We start from the raw sequence: 26613 nt of genomic DNA on the forward strand, positions 1-26613 counted from the left end.
CCAGAGGTCCGGCTGACTGGCCAACCATCTCCAGGCAACAGCCACAGGCTGCCTGCCTGTCTCTGCCACCCGACTGTCCCTGACTGAAGGTGAAGTGGGCTGCCTCTCTGCCCTTGACCGATAGATACCACATGTAACTGACCCTCTCCAGCTGGTCTTTTTGATTATTTGGCAAACATCCACTGCTTTCCGCTAGCAGTGCTGGTACCTAGCCGCCCGGTGGAGCACCCTGCCGTGTCCAGCGGAATGTCTTTCCTGACGACAGGTGGCTGGCTCACTGGCTCTCACTGACTGACCATCTCAGGCACCTCCCCTTTGGACCTGCTCTCTCGGTTTGTGAGGAACGGGCTCTAGACCTTAGTCTGGGCATCCCCCTTCACCAGCCAGGAGATGAGGTCTCAGTCTCTGTCGCTTGGGGACTCTGCCCCTGGGGCATCACCCCTACTTGGGCTGCTCTGGTGGAGGATACACTCAATGGGGGCTTGCATCACCATGGGACCTGCCCATGACCTCAGTGGCCCTTCTAGCTGGAGGGCCTGACTTGCCACTGTTCCTTGGACTGGCTGCCCCGCCAGTCTCCCAGCCACAACTGTCTTGGGCTGGCCTCTGATCTATGCTGATCCCTGGCCAAGCTGAGCTGTCTGGGTTTCTGCCTGAGTCTCACTATCTCCTGTGGCTGACCGCCTGCCTGTTCCTGCCCAAGGACCACCCTTTGAGGCTCCTGACCCAACCTCTGGCCTGTGGACCCGATCCCCACAAACCGGCAGCCCCTCCTTCCAATCGCACACCCAGGCGGCTTCCTTCCTCCACACCACAGCGAAAAGGCCTGTAAAGAGAAGAGGAATAAAACCAGACTCCCTCTCACCCCATCCAGCTCCATCGTGTCCAGTCCCCCCTCCCCTTTCCGTCTTGCCTTTTCAGAGGTCAGAATATGGGGGTCTGGAGACCTCCTGCTTCTATTTCTGCTGTTCTTCCTGCGTCTGGCCTCATTCATCAGGCTTTAGCCTGGGATCCGGGGAACCCAGCCCCTTGTGTAAACAGAGGAGGGCCCACACAGGTCCCTGGGAAAGGCCTCCTGTGCAGGTACGGGAAGGCCCTAACCCAGGGAACACTCGTCAGGCTACTGGCCCAGGGCCCAGTGGCCCGCCAGACTCAAGGGGTAAAAAGGGGAGCAACTCACCTGTTCCCATGTACCCCTCCCCCACCAGTCCCAACCCCTCTGTACTTCCCGGTCCATGCCCCGCCCACCATCCCTAGCCCATAGCAGCAGGTGTGGCTAATCCGGGCGAGGTAACAGGTTCGGAAACACCTGTCACCTAGCTTATTCAGGGGGAGGGACTTTGGCCGTAGGGAGGCCCCAGAGTGTCCAACGGCGCAAGATCGACAAGCACGAATCATAGCCACTAGAGGGCGTCTACAGGGAGAGCGGGACTCCGCCCAGCAGATGGAAGGGCTTCTCCTAGGCTGGTCTCCATGGAGATGGGCACCCACTCGGTCCACCTCCAAGGCTCCAATTCACTCCAATCCCCTCCCGTCCCCCAGAAACACACACAGGACCATCAGCATTCAAAATCTTTAATAACAACGCAGGATCTGGGGTTAGTTTTTGTAGCCTCGGCTGGCCCTCCGGCCTCTGGCGCGCTCGAACTTCCGGCCCTTGGATCTCACGTAGGGTCTGTGGGGAGGGAAAAGAGGGTGAGAGTGTGGCCCCGCTGGGCTCTAACGCTGAGGAAGCCCTGAGCAGCGCCCTGCGCGCTCTCACCGAGCAGCACAGGGACATCGGAAGGGGTGGGAAAGGGACACTGAGCAGGTTGCTGGAAAAGCCGAGCGGGGCAAGACGGAGCCGGGAGATGCAGACTCCAGCCTGGCACAGCCCCCAACACTCTGCACTTCTAGGGCTGGCCGGGCAGAGATCGCAGCAACGGGGAGTAACAGCTTGAAGCCAAGGCTTGAGGACAAAGCGGGGGAAATGAGGTGGGGGAGTTCCAGGAGGGCTGCGGCTGGACTAGGGTGAGAAACAAAAGGGACCGGAAGCATGGCAAGGCCCAGACAGCAAGGCTGGGTGTACTCACTTAGTGTGGCTATGTGGGGTTCCGGGAGCCTTGCCAAAATGCCTGTACACCTCTCGGCCCTTGCGTGGCCCTAGGGAGGGAAAGATGGGATCAGCCAGGGACCCAACTCCAAGAAGTCGCCATGGGAGCCGCTGAACATCACTCACCAGAGAGCAAGACGGTGCCACAGCCCTTGGGGGAGTCCAGGGCCAACTGGTCAAAGGTGAGGATCTTGCCTCCAGCTTTGAGGATGCGGCTCCGGGCACGGCTGCTCACACGCAGCGCGCACACCTGGGGGACACACAGGACAGACACGGTCAGAACCCCCGGCCCGTACAGCCACCCAGGGGCTGCGGGGCCTTCCTCTCCACGGCTCTGGCCCAGCAGAGGCATCTAGACGCTTGGGGAGCCCAGTAACACTGCCACTAGGGAAAGCTTCCCCGGGGTAACAACAGCAATTCTTAACAATTTATGTCCAAAACTTCCCTTAAGAGCACAACAACCTGAACTTATTACGGATAAGGAAACAGAGGAATTAAAAAGACCCAGGACTCTGTCCACAGGCCACAGACTGGCCAAGAAATCTAGATGTGAAGCCAGGCTGTAAGGCTCAAGAGCCAGCAAGCACCACCATTAGGGAGGGATCCAGAAGGCTCTTGCCCGGGGACACCCACCATGGCTAATGCCAAGGACAATCCCCCTTCAATCCTAAAAGCCACCCAGACCAGTAGGTGTGACGCCTGCCTCACCCAGAGAAGAGAGAGACTGGGAAGGCATCACAAGCCTCGTGGCACCTGACAGAGATCATCAGCAGAGCGAGGACACGAGCCAGGTCTGGGCGCCAGCCCACCCACCATGACCCTGAGCCCCCTCCACACTCACCTTCAGTTTGGGCACCTCCTGGACCCGCACGTCATCGGTTATGGTCCCTACAACCACTGCGGTTTTGTTTTCCCGGCCGGGCAGCTTCATCTTCCGGATCTTTGGTGGGGGAGGACAAACGCACACTAAGGAATCTCCTTCTGGCGTTTAAATCCAACCCCACTGGTCGCGCATCCCGAGGACAGAGACTGTTGGGCCCTGAAGGGGATAAAGCCACCCACACCTCGCCTCTCAACCAGCAAAGGCCTGACCTCAGGTCCAGCCAGGGAAAACCCCTGGAGACACAATACAAGCACAGAGCCTTCAACAGAGCTCTCCTTCGAGAGCGCTTAGGACATTAAGGCCTGACCTGTAACGAAGCGACCGCAGCCACCCCCCACTTCACAATGAGATGAGCCCAAGCCACTCAAAGACCCACCGCTGCTCAGCTACAACCCCAGGGCCAAGGGTCGGAGCTCTGTGCCCACCACGGGGTGAAGTCAACCAGCTGATGGCCAGGCCCCCAACCCCCCCACCCCAGCTCTAAGACACAATCCAGTCGTTCCCCGAATCAGCCCCTCACCATCCGGGAGAGGGACAGAGGTGGCCGGTTGGTGCGACTCATGAACAACCTCTTCAACACGACTTGGTTAAAGGTAGAGTTGGTTCGTCTGGCCAGAAACCTGTACAACTGGAGGAGTGAGAAAAGAAGAATGGAAACCCAGGGTGGCTCACATGCCCTCCCAAACCTCCAACTGAAAGACAAAACAGCATGGTTTGGCCTGACGAGGTTTTTAGGGCTTTCCCCCACCCCACGGAGCCCAAGGGAGCCCCCAAATCCCCTCCCCACTCCCCAGAGGCTGAAAGCGCTGAACCCCAGAAGCCTTGGGCAGAACCACGGATGTGCGCCGGCCCCGCAGGGCCCTAGAACGGCCTGGGGCCCAGAATGCCGGTTCTGGAAGCTGCAGCCCTGCCTAAGGCTCTCAGGCCTCAGCCTCACCTTGACCAACAGCCTCAGGTAGATGTCCTGGCTCTTGGGCTCCTTGCGCCGAACCTTTCGGTCCTTGTTGTGGCGGATGTCAACTCCCTGCAGAGTTAAGGAGAGACCATGGACCCAAACCTGACCTAGCAGATCACTCACCCCCACAAAACGAATGTATTACCCATCCCCGAGGAAGAGCTAGGGCCCCGGTCTCTGAAGAGACAACAAACCCCGGGCCCACCCCGAGGAGACTTTAATAAAAGATCTTCTGAGCCTCAAATGACCCCAGCTTAAGAAAAATATGAATGCTACACACAAAGCCTTCAGCACAAGGCACACGGCACCCTGAAAAGCTTTAACAGAGCAGATGCGTCGACTCAGAAATTTTCACTTTTTAGAAGGTGTGTTTTCTGATAATATAGGCCAAGGACAGACCCTCCCTAAAAATACAGCAAAGAACCTTTATTTGCAACTTACTCCATGTAGAACTAGGACCAGAACCTTCCGCGCACAACCTGCCTGACTCCAGCAGCCTTATGAAGCCGTTTCCCACTTGAGCTGAGAAAACGGAAGGAAGCCACAGTTTCCCCCAGACCCCGGCAGCTGTCCTGAGGGTCTCTAACAGGCCGTGCCAGGAACTGTAAAGAACTACGGAATTATTCCTAGCTCCCTTTTCTCCAACACTTCACGCACGCAGTAACTTCTGATGGCGTGCTTCCTACGACTTCTTCCCAAACGCACATCGGCGACGCGGGACAGACCAAGTTACTGGGGTCACAGCCAGGAAAAGCAAGATCACAGGCTGGACAGGGAGCACGGCTGCAAAACCGGGGCACTGGACGGTGGCGAGCTCCCCCACCCCCCAGAACCCAACGTTCCAGGCCCGGGGAGCGACAGGTCCGGGCAGAGAAGACAAAAAGACAAGAGGTAAAGCATGGATGTGGGTCCTACGCCAGGGTCCGAATGCCGGCTCTGCCACTTCCTGGCATTGCGACCCCGGTCACACCACTTAACCTCCTTGCACCTCCATTTGGTCATCTACTCAATTGTAGCTTTAATAATAAATGAGGACGGGAGGGGCCGGAGGCCGGTAAATCTGACCCATTCCTGGTCTTTGAGCTCCCAAAATAATCCCCCCCCACCGCGGGAGTCTCCCCCTTCGGACTGCCCTGACATCTCTGCACCCCTCCTGGACTCCCCCAGCCCAAGACCGCGAAGGATGGCGGCGGATAGTCGAGCCGGGAGCAACTCAAAGCACACTCACCATGATGGCGCCTCCTGCTTAGCCAGGTCCGGAAAGAGAGAACAGTGTCGGGGTGGGCGGGGAAACCCTTCAGCAAGTGGCGCCTACGTGACGTCACAGGCGCGACGCGGCGCGCTACTCGAGTCGGGCCTCTCCACGGCGAATCACAGAGCGACCGAATGGGCGATTCCGGAATAAGTGGACAAACAACCCACCGGGAACAAGCGCTACGTCAAGGACGGGCGGGTGGAGGGGGGGGGCGGGGCCTCTCTGGCCCTACCCAACCCCTGCTCTCGATAGTCTTCCGGAAGAAAGCGTTCTGGGAGCTAGAGAGATGTCGCGCGGCGCTGGGAGGTCGCGTCTCACGGTGACGCTCTGGGCCGACGCGGACGGCCTCTCTGTGGCTCCTGGAGGACCCGGCCAGCCGCGTATTGGAGGTGAGGAGGCGGAGCTGGCGGGGCCTGTCAGGACCTCGGGAAACCTCTGACCCCACGCTTCAGGCATTTCCTTATCAGGCTCACCTCTGTTATCTCGTGCGGCGCTTCCGAGGCGCAGCCGCTGCTCGGGAAGTCCTACCTGAGATCTAACCCGAAATCTTCTTGCTGCAGCCCAGTCTAGAGCATTTCCTATTTCCAATTTTTATATTCGTCTTTCCCCCCTGCCCCTTCTCTGACCCCTCCCCAGCCTCTACCACTTTGGGGCTGCTTTTCCCTGCCGGAGAGATTCGAGTGGTCCAACAGACTCTGTGTGAGGGCTTTGTACGGTACTGGAATGCGAAGGAGGCGCACTGAAGCCCCAGGCTTGGGGTGTGGGGTGGAGAGGGATTGGGTGAAAGCCTCCTGAAAGAAGGAGATAAAGATTCAGAGGGGAGGAGGATTGGAGGCCCAGAGTGGGAGTGGACGGAGACCCAGAGTGAGGGAAATGGAGACTCGGGGGTTGACAGGGAGACCTAGAAAGTAAGGGAAGATGGAGATTCGGGGAGAAGCACAGACATAGATGGTGAGATGGGGTCTTGTCTGCTGTAACCAAATTCAAACCCTGGCCATGGTAAGTACTAACAACAGTGTGACCTTGGGCAAGTCACTTAACCTCACTGTGCCTTACTTCTCTTATCCGCAAAAAGGGGATAATAGACTTGGCACATAGGGTATTTTCCAGCTTTACGGAAGTTAGTATAAATGCTTAGAACAATGCTTTGCATGTAAGTGCTCAATACAAATTAGCCTCCACTCCTTATTGTTAGCCCTTCTTGGGTAGGACCAGATGGACTGGCTGGAGCAGTAGCAAAGCTGACCTGTCCCCTCTTTTTTCCTTCCTCAGGGAAGCCCTGCCCCTTTGGCCTCCCAGCGTATCCAGCCCAGCCCACAGTCTGCCCCTGATGCTCCTACTTATTCACCTGTCCTCCACAGAACCAAAGGCCAGGCCTGGACCGTGAGGCCTCACTCCTTGCCCATACCACCCTCCCATGGCTTGCCGCCCAGGACCAGGGTCTTGCTGATGTGGTAACACAGCAAGGGCCAGCAGATGAATGGAAACCTTGAAGCAGAGGAGCAGCGGGACGAGGTAAGGCGTCCCTCTGAAAGTTAAGATCGTCACACCATGGGACACAATTTCCTCCTTGTCTCTGTTCCTTTGCCTTAGTGATTTGGTCCCTGTCTTTGAGTCCCAGCCTCTTCGTCGGTCTGGTGGTGTTCCTGCTTTTCTTTCTCCCAAACTAAGGTGTGCATTTCCCTGTCTCTCCTTCTTCCTGGGTTTCTGTCCCCATCCCCCCCCCCAACTTTCTGGGTATTTCTCTGGCATATATTATCGGGTACTGTTGCTACTCTGGGTTAAACAAGGTGTGTTGTTTGACAATAAAAGAAAGCCCTCCATTCATCGCTTTCTAGCAAACTCTGTCCCTGTCTCTTACTGCATGTGTCTTTCTACGATTCTGTTTCTTGGTCTCCTGATGCTATTCTCGCCTTGCTTGCTTTCCGCTTTCACTATGTCTTTCCCTCTCTATGTCTTTCTGTCAACATTCTTGCTTTCTGTCTCCCGGGCTCCCTTCCTCTCAGGCTCTGGTCCTCCAGCATCGTCTTCCTCCCTCACTCCTAACCTAGAAGTCTCTCTCAGATACTCTTCCTCCCCATCTCTCTCCTTGTTTCTCTGTCTTGCCATGTTACTGGGTCATTCGCTGGGCAGAAGTCCATGTCATGCTGCCTCCACTCTGGTTTGAGTCCAAGGTAAAGAATTGGTGAATAATGAGCCTGTCCTCCCGGATTTTCATTTCAGGAGTATCGGTCTCCATCTCTGTGTCCATCATTTTCTGGGTTTTCTTGTGTCCTTAACTTTGCATAGTCTCAATTCTATTGTCTTTGTCTCTTTGTATAGATCTCTGACTTCCTGTAACTATCTAAAAAACAGGCAGCACCTAAGTCTCTTACTGCCTCTAAATCTGCTTTTCTGGGTCTCTTTTACTAACTCCATTTGCATAGCTCTAGGTCTTGGTTACCTGTGTTAGGGCCAGTCCGTATCTGCAGCTGAAGATCTCCCTCCTGCCTCTTCTTTCAAAAAACTCAATGGATGGGGCAGGGCTACCACTTGCCCTCCACAAAAATGGCGTCAGCGGCGCTGACTGTAGGATCGTGACGCCGCTTCTGCTGCGCGTGTGCCCTCACTTACTATGGCAGCCGATCTCGCGAAGCGCGATGCCCCGCCCAGTTCTCAAGCCCTCCCTCGGCTGGCCCCCTGCGCCAAGCTCGCGAGCTGGTCGGCCCCGCCCCTCGCGCGCCCTCACTGGCGCGGCTCACGCCGGCCGCGCTCCCATTGGCTGAGCCGATGCACACCCTCCCCCCACCCCTGGGTCTGATGGGGGCGGTTGGTGCTGACTTGAGGGGCCGCCTGGAGGAGGACTCGGCGTGTGAGGAGGGTGCGGGGGTAGGGTCAGGGACCCGAGTCTGGGGGACCGCGGGACCGAGAGGAACGGAGACGCAGGCCGGGACTGGGGTACCAGGGGTGTGGGATGGAGATGGAGAACCAAAACCGGGACTGAGGGATCCAGGAATGGAAACCCAGGTCTGGGACTGGGTTCTGGAAATGGGGTGGGGATGCAGGACCCAGACCGGAGGAACCGTAAACAGAGACTCAGGATAATGGATTGGGGGTGGGGGGGGAACCTTTGGATGGAGACCCAGGCCCAGGTCTGGGGGACCAGGGTGGGTAGAGAGAATGGAGACCAGGCCAGAGACTTGAGGACCTAGGGACAGGCTCGGGCCCAGGACTGGAGGAGATCTAGGACTCTGTATCTAAGCCTGATTTGATCTCAGGGATGGGGGCGCTGGTCAGTGCAAATTTAGGGGCGGGGCCGAGGGAGCTGCCCGGGGCAGGGGGCAGAGGTGACTCCTGAGGGTGAGTCCACAGATCGGGGTGCGTCTGGGGCAGTACTGGGCCGGGGAAGGTGAGGGGCAGGACTGGCAGCTGGCTGGGTGGGCGGGGTAGTGGGGAACAAAGGTGAGCAGGAAGGAGGCAGAAGCTGGGCAGAGGGCAGGGGGAAGGCCTCCCGGGAGGGGACCTCAGGCCCGGCTCCCACCCCTTCCCTGGAGAGCAGGCGGCCAGACGCCCAGGTCAGTGCTTGGGGTCTAGCTGTTGGCCCCTGTCCCTCGCAGGCGCCTGCGTGTGACTCCTGTAACTTCTCTTTAGTTCCTCCATGTCACATCCCTTTCTTGGTCTCTCCAGCTGTCTACACCCCTCCCTCCTGCCCCTCCTCTCTGCCCTTTCTGTCCTTTGTCTTTCTGACTCTCAGAGGACCTCCTGGAGTCCCTAAACTCTGACTCTCCTAAGTATCTCTCCTCATCCTGGGTTTCATCTCATCAAAGCTGGTTGTTCCTCTTGGAGTTCCTCTGGCTCGTAGACTTCATCCCTCTCTCTGTGTCCGAATGTCTGTTTTGTGTAACTTTTTCCATCTGGAGAGAACCGTATGTGTGTGTGTCGTGTTCTCTGTCTCTGCATATCTCCACTATCCAGCTCTCTCTCCTCTGCCTTCTACTTCTCCAAAGCCCTTATTATCCAACACACTATTTGACTTCTTTCTCTCTTCTGTCTTCCGGTGAGAATATGAACCCACAAAGGCAGGGATTTTTGTCTGCTTTGTTCCCTGCTGTGTTTGCTGGGCCTAGCACTGTGATTGGCACATAGAGGGTAGTAAGTAATTATTTGGGGGATAAATGAATGTACATTTGCATGCCTGGCTGTCCACCCTCCAGGATGCCAGCCTTCCTGTACAATGGGCTTCTGCCCTGTGTCCTCAGGGTCTCCCCACACTTGTCTGAGCCTGTCTGTCTCTGATGCTCCCATCTCGCCTGTCCCCGCCCCTTGTTGTCTCCTGTCCACAGGCCCTCCCCCTGCTTCTCTCTACCTGCCACAGGGGTCTTGGACTCTGACTCCTGCCCTCCTCCCTCCCCACAGAGGCCAGACCAGGAGCTGACCTGGAGCTGGGGCCACAGGCCTAGAAGCGCCCTGGACAGGGCCGAGGCCATGGCCCCCCCACCGCCACTGCCATTGGCCGCAAGCACCCCGCTCCTGCATGGCGAATTCGGCTCCTACCCGGCCCGGGGCTCCCGCCTGGCCCTCACTCTCACCCCACAGGCCCTGCACATACAGCGGCTGCGCCCGAAGCCCGAAGCCCGCCCCCGGGGCGGCCTGGTCCCCCTGGCCGAGGTGTCAGGCTGCTGCACCCTGCGGAGCCGCAGCCCCACAGACCAGGCGGCCTACTTCTGCGTCTACACCTACCCGCAGGGCCGGCACGGGGGCCGCCTCGGGGGCCAGCGGAGAGCCGCCCGCACCTTTCGGGCCGACGGGGCAGCCACCTACGAGGAAAACCGCGCTGAGGCCCAGCGCTGGGCCATTGCGCTCATGTGTCTGCTCCGTGGACTGCCACTGCCGGGGGACAGGGGTGAGGCACTACACAGCCGCTCTCCCCTAGGGCCACCTTGGTGTCTGTGTGGATTTCCCTGTGTGGACACCTCTGTCTCTTCTCTCCTGTGTGTCTGTCTGTGGCTTGTCTCTCTCAGTCCATATTGAAAGAGTGGTAGACGCACAGGGCTAGGCTACAGAAGGAAGAGAAACTACAGGCAGAGAAGAATGATTGGTGTGGGCTGCTCTCCTAGATTTTTCTCTCTGTCCCCTCCCCCGCTTCCATGGGCCCTGACCACACAGATGAGTCAGAGGCTCCCCGTCTGGTGAGAGCAGCAGACTGAGACACGATTAGTCACCACCCAGGGTGACAGGCCCCCCCAGAAGTCCCCTAGGACGTCCCAGGAGCCCCGAGGCGGCATCTAATCCAGCCTGTGGTGCCGGGAGGGGTAGTCAGAGGCGGCTCTTGCCGGAGGCCCCACCCAGGTTCCTCCGCTGGCCCAGGAAGGTAAAGGTTCAAGGGTCCGCATCTGGGGAGGCTTCCTTGGTCTTCCAGGATCCCGCTGACTGGCTGGAGGTCCCACTGGTAACAGTGAGGGAGCCTTGCACAGGGGAGTAACCGGATCCTGGATTCCAGGTGTTTGAGGATAAAGAAAGTGGAACCCACAGCTTACCTCCCTCCTGCCACACGTGGGTTCAAAGGGCACTGGGATTAGCCTCCCAAGCCCTGCCTTTGTCTCTGCCCCTGGTGGGGGCGGGGCGGGGCTGCACACTCGGAAGCCCTGGAGAAAAACAATTCCTAGCAGGCGGCTGTGCCAGCCCTCCACTGGGGGCTGTTTGCACTTCTGCCTTCTGAGGTGAGGGGCCTGGGTCTGTGGCCTCTGTAGACTCCTTCCCCTCTCTTTGCAGAAATCACCCCCGAGCTGCTGCCGAAGCCACCCCGATTGCTTCTATTGGTCAATCCCTTTGGGGGGCGGGGTCTGGCCTGGCAGTGGTGTAAGAACCACGTGCTGCCCATGATTTCTGAAGCCGGGCTGTCCTTCAACCTCATCCGGACAGGTAATGGCCATGCCAGGCTGGAAGTAGGGGCTCAGAGGGGGCTAGGGTCGTGGTGGCGGGGCAGAGTGGAACAGCCTGACTCACCTCCTGGTTCCCCACATCAGAACGGCAGAACCACGCCCGGGAGCTGGTGCAGGGGCTGAGCCTGAGTGAGTGGGATGGCATCGTCACAGTCTCGGGAGACGGGCTGCTGTTCGAGGTAGGGCAGGGGCACCCTGCCTGAGCGCTGGGGGACTCTGGAGCCCGGCGCTGGGACCAGGACCCAAGTGGCCGCTGTCCCACCCCGTAGGTGCTGAACGGACTCCTAGACCGCCCTGACTGGGAAGAAGCTGTGAAGACACCCGTGGGCATCCTCCCCTGTGGCTCGGGCAACGCCCTGGCTGGAGCTGTGAACCAGCATGGGGGGTAGGTGGGGTCCCGCCTCCTCCGGCCCAGCACTGCAAGGGGAGGGGTGAGCCCTCCTGCAACCTGGCATGTCTGTCCCTACATCTCCCCCAGGCGCTCTGTGGTCAGTCAGGTTGATCAGTCCTGGCTGGGATGCTCCCCACACCGCCCCTCTGCCCCAGACATGTCTGCCTGTCCATTCCCCGCTGTGTCCCTCATGCCCAGAACGGTGCCTGCCACACACAGGGGCACTGAGCAAATGCTTAACAGATGAGAGAGCAGACAGGGAACCCGGCTCAGTAAGAAGAGTCCATCCAGAGGCAGCCGCATGGTCCCCCTGCTGTCTGCGTGCCCACTTTCCGTGTCTTTCTCCTGCCACCCTGTGCTCTGGGTCTCTCATGCCACCCCATTTACTCTTTCCCCGCCGGTGTTCGCCCGTCTCTGGCTGTGAAGGTTTGAACCTGCCCTGGGTGTCGACCTGCTGCTCAACTGCTCACTGTTGCTGTGCCGGGGGGGCAGCCGCCCGCTGGACCTGCTCTCTGTGACGCTGGCCTCAGGCTCCCGCTGTTTCTCCTTCCTGGCCGTGGCCTGGGGCTTCGTGTCGGACGTGGACATCCAGAGCGAGCGCTTCAGGGCCCTGGGAAGTGCCCGCTTCACACTGGGCACGGTGCTGGGCCTTGCCACCCTGCACACCTACCGCGGACGCCTCTCCTACCTCCCCGCTGCTGTAGAGCCTGCTTCTCCCGCCCCTGCCGGAGGCCTACCCCGTGCCAAGTCAGAGCTGACCCTGGCCCCTGCCCCGGCCCCAGCGCCAGCACCGGCCCCACCTGTGGCGCACTCACCCCTGCATCGCTCAGTGTCTGACCTGCCTCTGCCCCTGCCCCAGCCTGCCCTGACCTCGCCAGGCTCACCTGAGCCCCTGCCCATCCTGTCTCTCAATGGCGGGGGCCCAGAGTTGGCTGGGGACTGGGGTGGAGCTGGAGATGCCCCACTGTCCCCAGACCCGCTGCTGCCCTCGCCACCTAGCTCCCCTAAGGCTTTACTGTCACCCGTCACCGAGGGGGTCCCAGAAACGACAGCCTCCTCTGGGCTCGCACCTCCCACCCCTGATGTCCCGGGAGCTGCCCCAGGAGCCGCTTCTGCCAGGGGCCCACCTGACCACCTGCTCCCTCCTCTGGGCACCCCACTGCCCCCGGGCTGGGTGACACTGGAGGGCGACTTTGTGCTCATGTTGGCCATCTCACCCAGCCACCTGGGGGCTGACCTGGTGGCAGCCCCACATGCACGCTTTGACGACGGCCTGGTGCACCTGTGCTGGGTGCGTGCTGGCATCTCGCGAGCGGCGCTACTGCGCCTTTTTCTGGCCATGGAGCGGGGCAGCCACTTCAGCCTGGGCTGTCCGCAGCTGGGCTACGCCGCGGCCCGTGCCTTCCGCCTCGAGCCTCTCACACCTCGCGGTGTGCTCACTGTGGACGGAGAGCAGGTGGAGTATGGGCCGCTGCAGGCGCAGGTGCACCCAGGCCTCGGTACACTGCTCACGGGGCCTCCCGGCCGCCGCCGCAGTCGGGAGCCCTGAACCTAACGAAGCTTGCAGCCCGCCAGGGGCGGGGCCGACATTCCAAGGAGGCGGAGCCTGGTCTAGGGGCGTGGCCTAGCTGCTAGAGTTAGGGCGCAGGGAGAAGGCCCCATACGCAGGAACCCCTGCCCCGTCTCAGGATTGCGCGCCCCCGGGGGACCAGAGGTAATGTTGGACGGAGTGTGGCCCTAACTCCAGGGGGTCGGTGTCATCCCGGTCACCGACTAACGGGCAGACCCCGAGGGTAGTGCCTGACCAATGAGGGCGGGGCGCGCTCCTGACCCTCGCTTCCGGCTCGTGAGAGGCCAGGTCCGCTGAGGGCGGAGACTGTCTTATGCGTTGTCCAATGACGGGACCTGGCACGTACGGGCTGGGGAGGCCTTAGTTAACTGGCCAGTCAAGGCCCGGGTCTCGCCCTATCCACTCCGGTGCCTCCACTTAACTGGCCAATCAGCCCAGGAGGGGCAGGTTCCCCGGGGCGGACGCTCGGATTTGCACTAATGTTCCTCCCAGCGCCCCCCTCCCCCGCCGGTGGGGGCGGGGAAACTCCTTTCTCCAGTCTTGTCTCTTGTGCGTCCCCTGACCCTCATCTTCAAAGCAATTGAAAAGGTCTATGCAATAAAGGCAGTCGCTTCATTCCTCTCAGACCGTTGCCCCTTCTGCATCCGGCAGCCCGTGGGGGGACCCAATTCTAGGCGCTTCCAGTAGCTCCGGCCTTCTATGGACCGAAGCCCAGACCTGCCCACAGACCGCGGCCAGTGTGACCCAATGGCCTTGAACTGGGGCCAGGGAGCTGCCTCCTCCCCCACAACAGCTGGCTCTGGGGTTCTCAAGATTTATTCAGGATGTGTTAACGGAGGCGGTGGGAGGATGGGGTCCCCGAAGTGGCAGGGGCACACACAGAGGACCCTCCCCGCCCCCGCGAGGGAGGGGGGGAGGCTCGCTTTTTCTTAAAAATATAAATGTATTTATCTGCATCATCACGTCCCTGGGGCACCCAGCTGGCCGGCCGGTGGGCCACAGGGTGGGGAGGGAAGAGGGCGTCAGGGCGCAAGTCTGAGCGAGGCCGCCGGGCAGGGGCGGGGGACAGCCTCACAGGGCTCCGTGCTGGGCCTGGTAGCGGGACAGCACGGCGCGGTAGTGGGACAGCTCCTGGCGCACAGCCACCACTTCCTGCCGCAGCAGGGCGTTCTCCTTCTCCAGGAAGGCCGCCCGTACTGATATCTGGTTCTCCTTGAGCCGCCGGGCGTCTCGGGACCTCTTGGCTGCCTCGTTATTCTTGTACCGCCGGCTCCAATACTTCTCATCCTGAGGGTGGGGTTTGAGAAGGCACTAAGGGCCAGGGGGAGCACCTTTCCTTGTGCCTTCAAGGACCAGAGGGCAGCTAAGAGACCCTCTGGGATGCTTCCTGCCAGCAAGTGGGGTCCAAAGGATACCAGGGCTCTCCGAGGATGGGTACCCAAGGGTCTGGTTGCTAAGGGGAGCAGGTCCCTAGCAACAGCTAAGGTGTGAGCTAGTTCTCCCCACTCCAGGCCACTGGGCTCCAAGTCTCCCCTGTGCGAAGCGGATCCCACCACTCCGCTTGACAAAGGCCCTACAGTTAGTTAGCCCCTGGTTGCTAAGGATGCTTGTTCCCTGGCAACGGGGCCTTCAGGGTCTGAGGGCTTCTTCCAGTAAAAAGCACTGCTTTATGTACCACCTTCTCAGATCCTGGTTGCTAAGGAAAGCCTAGGCTCCCTAGCAATGGGGTTTTGTGTCCCATAAATCCCAGAGCTGGGGCCTTTTGACCTCGTTGTCAAGGCAACCCCATCCTTCCCCAGCAATCTGAGTGGTTCCAGTAACTGCAGCTGTCTCTGACCCTCTGACCTTGGATAGAGGCCAGAGAGCTGCCTTCTCCCCCACGGGTCCCAACTGCTAGAAGAGCTGTCCCTCAGCAAAGAAGCCTATCCTGAGACCTCCCCACACCATTACACTTAAGAGTTCTCCAGTCCTAGAATCTGGCTGCAGAGGAGGACCACTCCTTAGGAACGAGGACCACCCAGAGGTCCACAAGATGCTCCCCTCACGCCCATGTCATTAAAGCCTAGTTCCTCCTTACTAGGGCAAATCCAGTCCAGGCCCTGCGACAGGTCTAGACCACTGATCTAGACTGGGTTTACAGGTCAGTCCTCAGTGTTTCAGGTAGTTATGGTGAAGTCCAGTGAGAGGAGCTCAGGCACCCCTTACTAGGGGAGACCCCAGAACTGGCAAAGGCAGCAAGAAAAAAAAAAAAAAAAAAACATTCACTGCCCAGATCAGAATGTGGCTCTGGCTGCTAATGGGAACTCAAGGCCTCTCATCAATGAGCAGCCGAGGCCTAGAAAACAAGGCCCAGGGCTGGCAAAGTCTGCATCCCAGGCAGATGGAAGCACCCTGGAGAATGCCCCAAAGCAGAGGTCAAAGGACCAGACCCAGCCCAGCTAGCGGCTCAGAAGAAACAGACTGATGCTACTGCTAAGAGATGCTGTCCTTAGCAACAGGGCCTCGTCAAAGCTCCAAGCCTGTAGGAGTGGGTCCAGCAGGGCTGGCTGAGTCTGCGTCCCACAATGATACCATCTTCGTAAATCTCAAGCCGAAACCTTGGTCTCCTTTGTGCCCCATGGCTGTGGACGACTGATGCTTGGCTGCAGGTTAAGAGAACCTGAGAGCTAACCGCAGTGAGAATCCCAGGCCTGTCTGTGAGGAAAGGGCCATCCCTGGCTCTGGGACCTTGTAGGGGCCATGCCTGCAGCCTACATCCAGCAGGGCTCACCTTCTGCTCCTCTGGCACCTGGATCTTCCGAGCCTTCTTCATGATGGGCTGGGGCTTCAGCTCCTCCTCTGAGAAGCGATGTCTCCGAGGGTCAAAGGTCTCATGGCCGGGAATGCTTGACAGGGCTAAATCAGCTGGGTCAGGTTCAAATGTCATCAGCACCTCCACGGTGTCTGGGTCCACCGGGCTGGGTGTGTCCCTGGAGGTCAGGCCTTGGGGAAACAGAATGTGCTTCCTGAGTGTGTATTTACTTGGGGGATGGGGGGGTGGGTTTCACAAAGTACCCCCTGCTCAGGTATATCTTTGACCACAAGGAAGGCCCTTATGAGATCCACCACAAGGCCCGCCAGAGATCAACCTCTCTAATGTAAAACAGGAAGGTTCCCGAAGCTACAAACGTGCTTAGACATCATGGAACCAATTCCACTTTCACAAACAGGGAAACAGGCCCAATGATAACTGACACGCCCTAAGTAACACATGAGCCTGTTCTATTGCTTCTGAAACACCAGGCCTTCAGATTCGCAGTGTTAGCTCCTTTCCCATTCTCTAGCCTGAATCCTGCCTACTGAATCCCTGACCAAAGCCTAGACCCTAAGGCTGTTCAGAAGAAAGAAATCCAGTGCATTGAAAAGACTTCAGGTGCGCCGCTTAACAGCTAACTGGCCCAGACGGGTAAGGGAAGAAAAGCAGAAATGAATGAGGTTTGGGGGAGGCTGGTTCAAGGGACGGGGTACGGGCGGCCTGTACCTTTAAGAGCGAGCATGCTGGGGTCAGCTGAGGATACAGGTTCAGGGCCAGTCACGTGTGGGCGCCAGCTTTCCCGCCCCGCCCCCACACTCCCCCCCCCCCCCCGCCGCCACGGGCGCCCTCTAGTTCCCCAGGCCCCGCCCCCTCCGCGTGACCGCGCGTGCGCGAAGTGAGGAGCGGGGAGGAGGGAGGAGAGGACTCACGTGGCGCGGTAATGTGCGGCTGGGAAAGGGAGGGCCCCGGTTCTGCCCCGAGGTCCGGCCAGGGGCAGGTGTGTCCAGGAATTCCCAACCTGCAGTCTGCCCGTGGAGACCCCCAAGTGCCCGAGGAAACACACTTTTCCTTTTGCCCCCTGGGGTCTCTCAGCTCAAACCTCTCAAGCTCCAAAGGTCCAGGCCCTCCTGGTGTCTGGGGAACACGGGCACAAACGGACCCCTGGACCTTCTCCCTCGCCCACTGGGATACACATGATTCTGGGATCCCAAGCCCCTCCTCTCCCAGGAACATAGGAAGCTCTCGGTCCTCGCTGCAACAGAAGACCCAGAATGAAGATCCCCAACCTTTTCCCCTCTAGACGACTCCGGGACCCCGGGCCCTAGCTCCTCTCCACTGGAGGATCCAGCAGCTAGGGGTGCCAGTCTTTTATGTCCTGGTAAAACAGAAGTCTGTACCCAGACCTTGCTTTCTCCCCTATAGAGGGCCTAGGAGTTGCGATCCTTCCCCAACTCCACCGACTCCGCGCCCAGATTCCAGAGCGCAGTTCACTCCCCAGCAAGTAATTCCGGTGTTCTGGGATCCCAATCCCGGCTCCTCGAGTATCCGGACCCTCTGTCCCCACGTCCCACAAGAAAGTCCTCACTACCGCCCCACGGGAAAGGCTTCCTAGAATTTGAAATCCCAAGTCCTTCATCTCCAATGGATCCAGGAGACCCAGTCCCTGATGCATTACGGGACAAAGAATCCGGAGTGCTCTCCCAACATCTCGCGCCTGCGTGGACCCAGAATTTGGGCGCACAATCCCAGCCCCACCGTCCCGCGCCCAAATGCAGCACAGCCCTGTCCCCGAAGCCCAAGCCCCGCCCCGCCAGGGTCCTGCCCCGCCCCCGCCGTCGCACCTGCGCGGTGGCCGCCCGCGGCCCCGAGGGCAGCCCGGGTGGGGGCGTGCCCCGGGGAGGAACGAGGGGAAGCTGAGCCGCAGGAACCCGGCCCCGGGGAGGGTGCGGGCGTGCGCACGGGCGAGGGCGTCGGTGAAGGGCCGCCGGGGGGCGGCGGGCTGGGCGGGAGCCCGTGCTCCAGCAAGAAGGCGTCCAGGTCCACGTACTCCACGTCGCCGAACGGCAGCGTCCGCTCCCACAGCAGCGGCGCCAACAGACCCGTGCCAGGCGCGGCCCCCGGGCGCCCCCGCGGGGACCCGCCGCCCACCACTGCCCCAGCTGGGGCATCCGCCGGGCTCGCCGTCTCCAGGCCGGGCCCGGGGACCGTGGCTGCCGGCGGAGCCGCCTTGCGCTCCTTTTCCTTCAGGAGACCTGCGGGCCAGGGAATGAGCGGGCGAGGTGGGAAGGAAGAGATGGACAAGAAACCCCAGGACAGAGATACACGAAGAAAGGGGAGATGGAGACCCACAAGGCGGAGATCCAGAGAAAGAGGGAACAGGCGGGGGAGAGGGAGAGACAGGAGAGAAGGCAAGGACCCAAAGAGAAGAGACCCGGAGAGAGAAGGCACAGACGGGGGCGGCACAGACAGAGGGGGACAGAAACCGAGAGAAGGACAGAGACTCAGAAAGAGGGGAGGATAGGGACCCGGAGAGGGGTAGGACACAGACCAGGGAAGGGATAGAGACACAGAAGGGGGACGGAAGTTCAGACAGAGGTAGGTGGAGGGTTGGGCAGGTGAGAGGGGGAAAAATGACAGTTCTGTAATTTCTCTGTAGCCTACCCCCCTGCTCACTGTGGCCTCTTCTCCCCACCCCCACACTATGTAAGGGGCAGGAAGGGGCTCTATTCCTTGGGCACATTCCTCATCCGTAGACTCCATGTGACCCCAGGAGGCCCCGCCCAAGCCCGTGTCACTACCGTGTGAGCATCCGACACACCCCCTCCCTCCTCCCTGGACCCCAGGGGTCCAGACGCTCAGGACCAAAGAATGCAGGAGACTGGGGCCCAGACTCTCAGGTCCTCGGAGAGGAGGACTCTCGGGGACTCCTGGGTCCTTCTCTTGGACGGGCTTGAGCGCAGGTACTTTTGGATCCTGGGTGCTGAGAGAGCTAGGGGCCTAAACACCTTAGTAACTGGGCAAATGACGGTTGGAGGATGGACTCTCGGCACGTAAGAGGCAGCCCCCCGCCCCAACACTTGAATCCCTGAGGGAGTAGGGTGTCCGGGTTAGGATAGAGGGGGGCTAGAACTCACAGCTGGCTGGCTCTTTGGGTTTGCTGGTCCCCTGCAGAAGGCTCCGCAGCCCAAGCAGCGCTCCCCCGCCAGGGGGGGCCCCGGCTGGGCCGCCCAGCAGCAGGGGGGCCGGGGTCCTGTCGCTCACCGGCCGCGCCATCACCGGGCACCTGCCCGCAGGCTCACGGGCTCATGGAGAGGCGAAGAGCCGGCCTGCCAGTTAGCCGCACACTCCAGTGGTTCGGGCGAGTGCCTGCCCAGGGGCGGGCGAGCGTAGCTTGCAAGCCTCCAGTATCCAGAACACTGCAAATCCTAGGAGTGACGGGTATTTGCAGTCCTCAGTGCAGAAACGTGCAACTCAAGAGGGTCCCTGGAGACCATGCAGTCTGAATGAGGGGTTGATCAAATCAGGCAGCCGGTTCTTTGCAGTCCAGAGTTCAAGGGGACACAAGCCGCTCCGTCTACACGGTGGGCGAGCCTGGATCTTGCAAAATCTGCAGCTCTCTCAGCGGAAGGCGCTCTGCAATCTGCACCAAGAGGTGTGCGCGGAGGGGCGGGGGAGGGGGCAAGAGGAGGCAGCCGCCTTGAGGCGTGGCCAACGCAAACTTCTTTCGCGGAAAAAAAAAAAAAAAAAAAGCCAAACCAAAACACCCGACGCCACAGAGCGCACCCCTCCTCTCAGCCCCCGCCAGCTTCTTGGGCCGAGCACCCCAGCCGCGTGCCGCCCTCCGGCTGAAAGCGCGGGCCAATCGCGTCTTGACCCCTTGAGACGCACGGCCAATGGGACCCCTGGATCCGCCAAGGCCCGGGAGGGCGCGTGAGGGGTTCAGTGCGAGAAGTTGCCGTGCCTTTAGGTGGGAGGCGGGACCCTGACCTACATTTGCCCAATGGGAGACGGCACTGGGGGCGGGACCGTGACCCATTTCGGGCCAATGAGGCAGGCGGGAGGGGGAAGCACATGGCTCTGCGCGTGCTGCCCGATGGGGAGGGGGAGTTGGGGGGGGGGGAGTAAAAGAGCCGTGGCTTAAAGGAGCCGCCAGTCTAAACGACGGTTTTGGGAAACCGGAAGCCAAAAAAACAAAAAAACAAAACAAAACAAAACCGAGCAGTGCAATTTAGGAAGAGGGAGATTGGTTTCTAGAAGGCTGCTGTTGTTCACTACCCAAATGTTTCCCCGCCGCGCCTAGAATCAGACCACTAAGAAACAGGAAGTATTCTGTCCCTTTAATAGCTTTGTTTGGGGGTGACTCCCCTCCCCGTGTTGGGAGGCTTGGAAAGGACAGGCACAATCCTCGATGGGGAGTCTCAGCGACCATGGGGGGCACCATCCACTGTAAGACAGACGACAGCGGTGGGGGAGAGTTAGTTTAGGGCACGAGAGATTGGACCCTTGCAAGAGGGTTTGCAGGAGTCGGGGGCTGGGCCGTGGAGGGCTCTACCACAGGGAGGCTGCGAAGGGGGAAGCCGGGATGTACCAGGTCGAGAAACTGGGGGAAACGGTCAGATTCTGGACCGGCACTGAGTTTAACCAGCAGGAGGCAGCAGGAGGGTGGACTAGGAGGGTGGACGTCCAGCTTCAGCATCAGACTGAACTACGCGAAGGTATTCATGGGATGGGGGTGGGGGGTCTGGGCCATACCACGTTGAGAAGCTGGCTGAGTGGCTGTGAGATCACAGGGTCGAAGCTCCGGGAGGCAGTAGAAAGGAGAGGGGACCGTACCATGTTGATTTTCAGGAAGGGGTGTGTGTGTGTCAGATTATGGAACAGCCTGAGATTTGTACCACACCGAAACAGGGAAGGGATCCGGGCTGTACCATTTTGGAAAGCCGTCGTAATAAAAACCACGGCCCAGTGGGAAGCCAGGGAGCTCGGGTTATATACCGAGTTGCAAGTTGCAAGCAGTGGAGAGGAAAGACAAATCACGGACCAGCAATGGTCTCTGGCGCGGAGGTGGACTGTACCATGTTGACGCACAGAAGGGGGAAAGAGCGAGTGCGAGCTCAGGAGGCTGGACCGTACAGAAACGGCAAAGGGGTGGGTAGGACTATATCATGTTGAGAAAAGAAGGGGAGACATTTAGGCGGGTTAGACCAAGACGTGCGGGGAGGGGTGCAGACCGGACCATACCATGCAGGCGGTAGTTGGGGCCTCGGCAGCGCCTCTCGGGGTGCCGGGGGTCCCTGTTGCCCCTCAAGGCCCTGTGGGCCAAGGGCTGCAGGGGCCGGCCGTTACCGCTGAGGCTCTGGAAGATCTGGGACGGAGGATTCTGGCTCAGGAGTCTCAGGGAGTGCATCTGCCGCGGAAGGGGGTGGGAAACTGAGAGTGAACGGTGAGCGGTCGTGGTGAATGGCCACAGAGGAAGCCCCGCCCCTGAGGCAGGTGGGCGGGGTCTCACTCAGCCCCCGAGAAAAGTTAGGAGGAAGGAGGGTAGGAGAGGCCAAGAGCGATGCCCAGGCCACGGAATGGGTTAGCCGGGCTGGAGGGGGCAGACAGAAGTCACCTGGAGGGAGGTGATATTGAGGGCCCGGTCAATGAGGATCCAGGTGACAGTCTCTGAGCAGGGCGGGGTGCTGAGGGAGCCCTGATAAGTGATGAAGCCGAAGGATTCGGGGAACAGGAGCTCCAGGCTCAGGTCTTGAAGAAAGTAGGCATCATCTGCAGCAAAACCGGGCTAGAGTGAGGAGCAGGACCCCTCTTGAACTCCCCTCCTGTGCACACACAGCTCCCCACTCCCTCCCCCCAGTGCATCAGGGACTTACTCTTGTAGGAGATGCGGGTGATGGTGTCCCGGTTAAGGAGGCGGCTGAGGAAGGGGTTCGAGCTGCCAGCCACCTGTGTGGGGGTACAAGGTGAGGAGGTAGGAATCCAAAAGTCCCAAGTCCAAGCTCCCAATCCTCCCTCCCCCAGGACCCAGGAGTCTGGGCCACCCAGACTCCCTCTTCCCCAGACAGGATTCCAGAATTCCCCTCTGTCCTTTGGGATCTCGCCTGGGCTCACATTGACGAAGAGGCTGAGAATGGCCAGGCCATTGGGGCCCCGGGAGGCGGCGCTGAGGTTCCCGTAGAGTTCTTGGTTGAAATGGATGAGCTGCACCTGGGAGGGGAGCACAGAGTGGGGTTCCCCCAGTAGAAGGGGAGGAGAGAATGGGTGCAGCTCTGGGCCCTCGGGGTCCCAAGGCAGGTTAAAGATTAGTGCTTGGGTGGGGGGCAGCAGTTCTGCAAAGGAGGGTGGGGTGAGGCATTAAGAGAAAGGTGAGGTGGGAGGAATTGGGTCAACTCTGGGTGAAGGTCAAGGGTCAGAGGTCAGTGGCCACCACCTCAGCAGAGAAGCCCTGGTGGTTGATCTGGTGTTCAGAGCCAGCTCCGTCACGTGCTCCAAAGAGCAGTCGCAGTTCACTGAGTCGGTGGCTGTAGAGGAGGGGACCCCCAGACACATTGACCACGGGCCGTGGGGCAGGCAGGAAGGAGACATGGCGGCCGGTGTTGTACAGCGTTCCCCGGAGCTGCAGGAGAGGAGGAAGCCGTCACAGGGACAAAGAGGGAAGGTCTTTTCCCTCCTGTGTTCCACTCCTACATTTCCTGCTTCCATCAAGGATTTAATCATTCAGCACAGCTGGAACATCAGTGACTTCCCAGGGTCTGTTCTGGCCCCGTGACAGGGGCTCAACATCCGTGCATTTATTCAACTCACAGATATTTATTGAGCTGCTACTATGTGCCATGGATGCCAGGAAGAGAGCAAGGAACAAGTAGGCAAAAACCCTGGGCCTCATGGAACTTGTGTCCTAATGGAGCCGAGGTGGACAATAAATAATGAATTACGTAAGTAACTGCTTAATTAATTACACCTTATGCTCAAGCGGGGAAGAACTGAGAGCTCTGAGAAGGTAACATGGGAAGCCCAGCCTAGACTGGGGTGGGGGGGTGGGGAGATGAGGAAAGGCCTTCATGAGAAAGTGACATTTGAATGGAGACCTAAAGGATAAGTAGGAATTTGTTGCAAAGGAGAGAAGGGTATTCCTGGAAGAGGAAACAGCAAGTGCAAAGGCCCTGAGGTAGCCTGTTTCAGTGCTAGTGCAGGGGCCTGTGGGACGAGTGCCTGGTGAACAAAGGAGAGGTCATAGGAGCCAGATGGTACAGGGCCTTGTGGACAATGATGGGATGTTTTGTATTTTTATTTAAATAATTAAAAATAAATACATCTATATGTATATGTGTGTATATAAGTATATATATAATATATACATATGCACATATAAAATTTATATATATCTAAAATCTCACACCTGGCACAGTGCCTGGAATGTGGTACTTGCTGTTTAAATCTGTTAGTATTACTTCTCCCGATAGGAATATTTTGAGCAGGAGAGTGGAATGATCTGCTCTGTGTTTTTAAACATCCCTCTAGCTGTGGGATGGAGAATGGACTGCAGAAGGCAGAGAACCAGGCTAGCTAGCACCCTGTGGCACCAGTCCAGGGGCAAGGTGATGGTGGGGGAGTCAGAGGAGACACAAAGTAACAGGATCCAAATGATATTGAGCAGGGAGATGAAAAAGGACCCAGACTGGACATGGGAATGAGGGCAAGAATGGGTTGGGAATCGCCCCGGGCTTCTGGCAGGGGCAGGTGAGTGAAGAGGGGTGCCAACTCTTATAAGAAATGGGATTGCAAAGTGCGCAAGAGCCTAGATGCTAGGACCACACTACCTGGGTCTGAATCCCAGTGCTGACCCTCTAGCTGTGTGACCTCAGACAAGTAACTCAATCTCTCTGTGCCTCGGTTTCTGCATCCTTAAAATGAGGAGAACAATAGCCTCTATCTCATGGGGTGGCTGGGAAGATTAGCAGGCTGATCAGGCGTTTAAAACCATGCCTGGCCCAGGGAACAGTCTGTGTTACCATTGCTTTTACAGACACGGAAAAACTAGGGAGCCATATTTGGGGAAGGAAGAACAGGTGATCCATATTAGAGTGTAAGGAGCCTCCTTTCCACCCAGTGTCTACTGCTCCTTACCCCAGGCGGGCCTTCCACCTCCGCACCCCACCCCCACTCGTGCCCACCCCCAGGGGATTTGGTGACCCCTCCCACCAGGCCCCTTACCTTCTCTCCCCCAGTGCTGAGTCTTAGTGGGGGCAGAAAGGGGTCATAAAGGACCCTCTTCAGCTCCACATCCACAGGGCTCTGCCGCTTCCCCACAGCACACAGACTCCAGGCTGCATTCACTAGGCCCCAGAAGGGAGGCCCTGGAGGCAGGGGTGGGGCAGGGAGGAAAGGGAGTCAGAGATAGGACTGGATCCCAAAGCTGGGATCTGCTGAGAAGGCTGTGTTTTGGACTCCCGGATCCCAGGACAGGAAGGGCAGGGGATGGGGACTCCTGGGTCTGAGGGAGGAGGGGGCTGGGAATCCAGAATCTTGGGTCCTAGAAGAATCTTGGAGGAGTTTCCAAAGACCGTCTAGCCTCCTCCTTAACCAAACCTATCTTCAATTAAGTCATTGGGGGAAGGAACTACAACTCCCAGCAGGCCTGAGGGCTGCCAGCCTACCCATCCACTGCCTGCCTGCCCCAGAGCCCATGGGAGTTGTAGTTCTTAAACTCTCCCTTGTCCCACAGCTGGATAATGAATGTACGGGGGAGAGGAGTTGCAGGGGCTGGACAAGGCAGGGGACCAGACCAATGAGCCTCTGGTTCCCAACACAAGCCAGACCTACCTGCCTCTTTCCCTGCAAACCCCCCCACACTCTCTTTTGCACCCCCACACTCCTTGCTTCCACTCACTCCCACTCACTACTTGAAATGCGCATATATAATGTCCCATGGTGAGCTGCTGGGGTTCAGAGGCTGCGGCCGACTCTGGAGGGAGGGAGGGAGGAGGGAAGGAAGGGGCTGGGACTCCGGGGTCCTGCGAGGAGGACAGGGCTCCTGGGTCTGAGGAACGAGGCACCCTGCAGCCCCGGGTCCTGGGTCCCCGCCCTGGCTGCACCTGGCACGAAGTTTCCCTGGAGATTATCCTTGTAGCTCCACCAGTCCTCGGGGTCAGGTGCAGGTCCAATGTGAGCTGGGGAGAGAGCAGCCTGAACCCCTCCCCTTGGTACCCCACCCCCACCTCTCCCTCAGGGGCTCCCGCCCCAACCCCGGGGCCTTACCTGCCGCCCCCAGTGCGGCCCAGAGTACCAGCGCCCTAGGAGCGCTCAGACGAGCAGCAACCCCCATCCCTGGGAGGCCTCTGAGCAACCCCCTCCCAGCGTCCTGGCCCCTCTCTCAGCTCCTCCTTCCCCGCTCTGTGGGACCCTGTCCCTCCAGGACTTCCAGCCTGCCTCTCCTCCCTACAGGGAGTCCAGTTCCCCAAACACCGAGGCAGCGGGGGACTGAGACCCCCCAAATACACTCCTCTCTGCTCTCCCAGCTCTCTGTGCCTCTCCTCCTTCCTTTCCTCTTTTTCCCAACCCTCCAGCCTCCCTCTACCTCCCGATCTTCCTACCCCTTTCTCTGCCTCCTGCTTCTCCCCGGGGTTACCTCCTGGTTTCTAATCCACACCCCCTCTTTGCTCTCTTTTCTTCAGCTCCCCGGAGCCACCTAACCCCATGTCTCCATCCTGCTTCTCTCTCCTCCTCCCGGTCTCCCTCCTCTCCTGCTTCTTTCTCGCCCAGTCTCCCCACCTCCTCCTCTTCTGCCTCTCCTGTTTCTCCGTCTCTCTCTTCCCTCGTCCCCGCTCCCTCCTCCCCCTCCCTCTCTGATCTCTCTCTGGGTGTTATTTAATTTTTTTGCCGTTGTTGTTGGGGGGGCGGCGGGTGATCTCACAGCAGCAAACACTCCTCGGACTGGTGTGGGGGGGGAGACCAAGGGGCAGGATGGAGGGGTCATTGGGGGCTGATATCCAGCTTCCAGCTGTGCCGGGGCCGGGGGATGGGGGCGGGGGGGGGGCGGCCCGGACACCTGGGGCCCGGAGCTGGCAGTTCCCATCCTCCGCAGAAGGGAGAAGGGGGGGGCGCTTAAGGTGGAGCTGGAGGAGTCCTCCGAGGTCTCCGTGCTCCAGGCCGCCGGCGCGGGAGGATCCGGGGTCCCCCGGCTGGTGCGGACCCGGGTTGGAGCCTTAGCGGCACCTGCAGCCCCCGCCCAGGGCTCCAGTCGGCCTCGGCTGGGGGCCGCCTTAACGGGGCTGAGGGATCCCCTGGGAGACCGGGGTGCGGTGCGGGCAGCTGACCAGGAGGGGGAGGCAGAGACTTGGAGAGGGACCGAGCGCCGGGAGGAGGAGCCGGGAAGGCCGAGGGGAGGCAGCCGAGGTGAGGTAGAAGGACTGCAGAGGCTTAGGAGGGGAAGGGGAGCCCGAGGTAGATGCGGGGAGACATGGCGGAGGGAGACCAGCGTGCTGGAAATGGGGGATCGGGGAGGCGGTGGGGGGGGGGGGAGGAGAGAGACAGAGACACACAGTGAGAGACAGAGATAGAGTGAGAGAGAAAGAGCGAAGGGGAGATACTGGTAGAGGCAGAGAGAGACGTACAGAGACACACACTTGGCCTTAGGAGCAGAAATGCCCATCTCACCGGTCAGAGACGGTCAGAGAAGGGAGAAGAAGCTGCCAGGCCAAGGGGGTGGGGGTGGGGAGAAACAGAAACCGAGAAGAGATTCAAAGACAGAGA

At 59.4% G+C, this 26613-nt stretch overlaps 4 protein-coding genes across 12 annotated transcripts; 1 reads left to right on the forward strand and 3 right to left on the reverse strand.

The window, feature by feature from the left end:
• Positions 1-1559: 1559 nt before the first annotated feature.
• RPL18 (ribosomal protein L18) lies at positions 1560-7701 on the reverse strand. 2 transcript variants are annotated; one of them, XM_080829008.1, is made up of 8 exons: positions 7629-7701; positions 5159-5463; positions 3913-3999; positions 3496-3603; positions 2934-3032; positions 2219-2342; positions 2073-2142; positions 1560-1675 (listed from the first exon to the last, which is right to left on the reverse strand). In XM_080829008.1, exons 2-8 carry the CDS (start codon positions 5159-5161, stop codon positions 1600-1602), a joined length of 567 nt encoding a protein of 188 aa, XP_080685134.1. In that variant the 5' UTR covers positions 5162-5463; positions 7629-7701; the 3' UTR covers positions 1560-1599. The 2 variants fall into 2 exon arrangements, with proteins under 2 accessions (XP_080685134.1, XP_080685135.1); XM_080829009.1 differs by having other exon boundaries at positions 5159-5287; positions 7629-7685.
• Positions 5306-13691, forward strand: SPHK2 (sphingosine kinase 2). Of its 6 annotated transcripts, XM_080828997.1 has the most exons (7): positions 5306-5574; positions 6547-6700; positions 9581-10067; positions 10937-11086; positions 11191-11285; positions 11376-11491; positions 11924-13691. In XM_080828997.1, exons 2-7 carry the CDS (start codon positions 6662-6664, stop codon positions 13044-13046), a joined length of 2010 nt encoding a protein of 669 aa, XP_080685123.1. In that variant the 5' UTR covers positions 5306-5574; positions 6547-6661; the 3' UTR covers positions 13047-13691. The 6 variants fall into 6 exon arrangements, with proteins under 6 accessions (XP_080685123.1, XP_080685126.1, XP_080685127.1 ...); XM_080829000.1 differs by lacking the exons at positions 5306-5574; positions 6547-6700 and adding an exon at positions 8007-8045; XM_080829001.1 differs by lacking the exons at positions 5306-5574; positions 6547-6700 and adding an exon at positions 8015-8036.
• A 176-nt stretch (positions 13692-13867) lies between these two features.
• On the reverse strand, positions 13868-19830 carry DBP (D-box binding PAR bZIP transcription factor). Of its 2 annotated transcripts, XM_080829006.1 has the most exons (4): positions 18996-19756; positions 17703-18113; positions 15838-16049; positions 13868-14354 (listed from the first exon to the last, which is right to left on the reverse strand). In XM_080829006.1, the coding sequence occupies exons 1-4, from the start codon at positions 19132-19134 to the stop codon at positions 14139-14141; spliced, it is 978 nt and encodes a 325-aa protein (XP_080685132.1). In that variant the 5' UTR covers positions 19135-19756; the 3' UTR covers positions 13868-14138. The 2 variants fall into 2 exon arrangements, with proteins under 2 accessions (XP_080685132.1, XP_080685133.1); XM_080829007.1 differs by lacking the exon at positions 17703-18113 and having other exon boundaries at positions 18996-19830.
• A 347-nt stretch (positions 19831-20177) lies between these two features.
• CA11 (carbonic anhydrase 11) lies at positions 20178-25667 on the reverse strand. Of its 2 annotated transcripts, XM_080829004.1 has the most exons (9): positions 25120-25667; positions 24957-25031; positions 24076-24218; positions 22292-22477; positions 21973-22068; positions 21735-21807; positions 21476-21630; positions 21103-21268; positions 20178-20305 (listed from the first exon to the last, which is right to left on the reverse strand). In XM_080829004.1, exons 1-9 carry the CDS (start codon positions 25184-25186, stop codon positions 20280-20282), a joined length of 987 nt encoding a protein of 328 aa, XP_080685130.1. In that variant the 5' UTR covers positions 25187-25667; the 3' UTR covers positions 20178-20279. The 2 variants fall into 2 exon arrangements, with proteins under 2 accessions (XP_080685130.1, XP_080685129.1); XM_080829003.1 differs by lacking the exon at positions 20178-20305 and having other exon boundaries at positions 20922-21268; positions 25120-25627.
• Between the last annotated feature and the right edge of the window lie 946 nt (positions 25668-26613).

This window comes from Martes martes (assembly GCF_963455335.1).
Source record: "Martes martes genome assembly, chromosome: 17".
NCBI lineage: Eukaryota > Metazoa > Chordata > Mammalia > Carnivora > Mustelidae > Martes > Martes martes.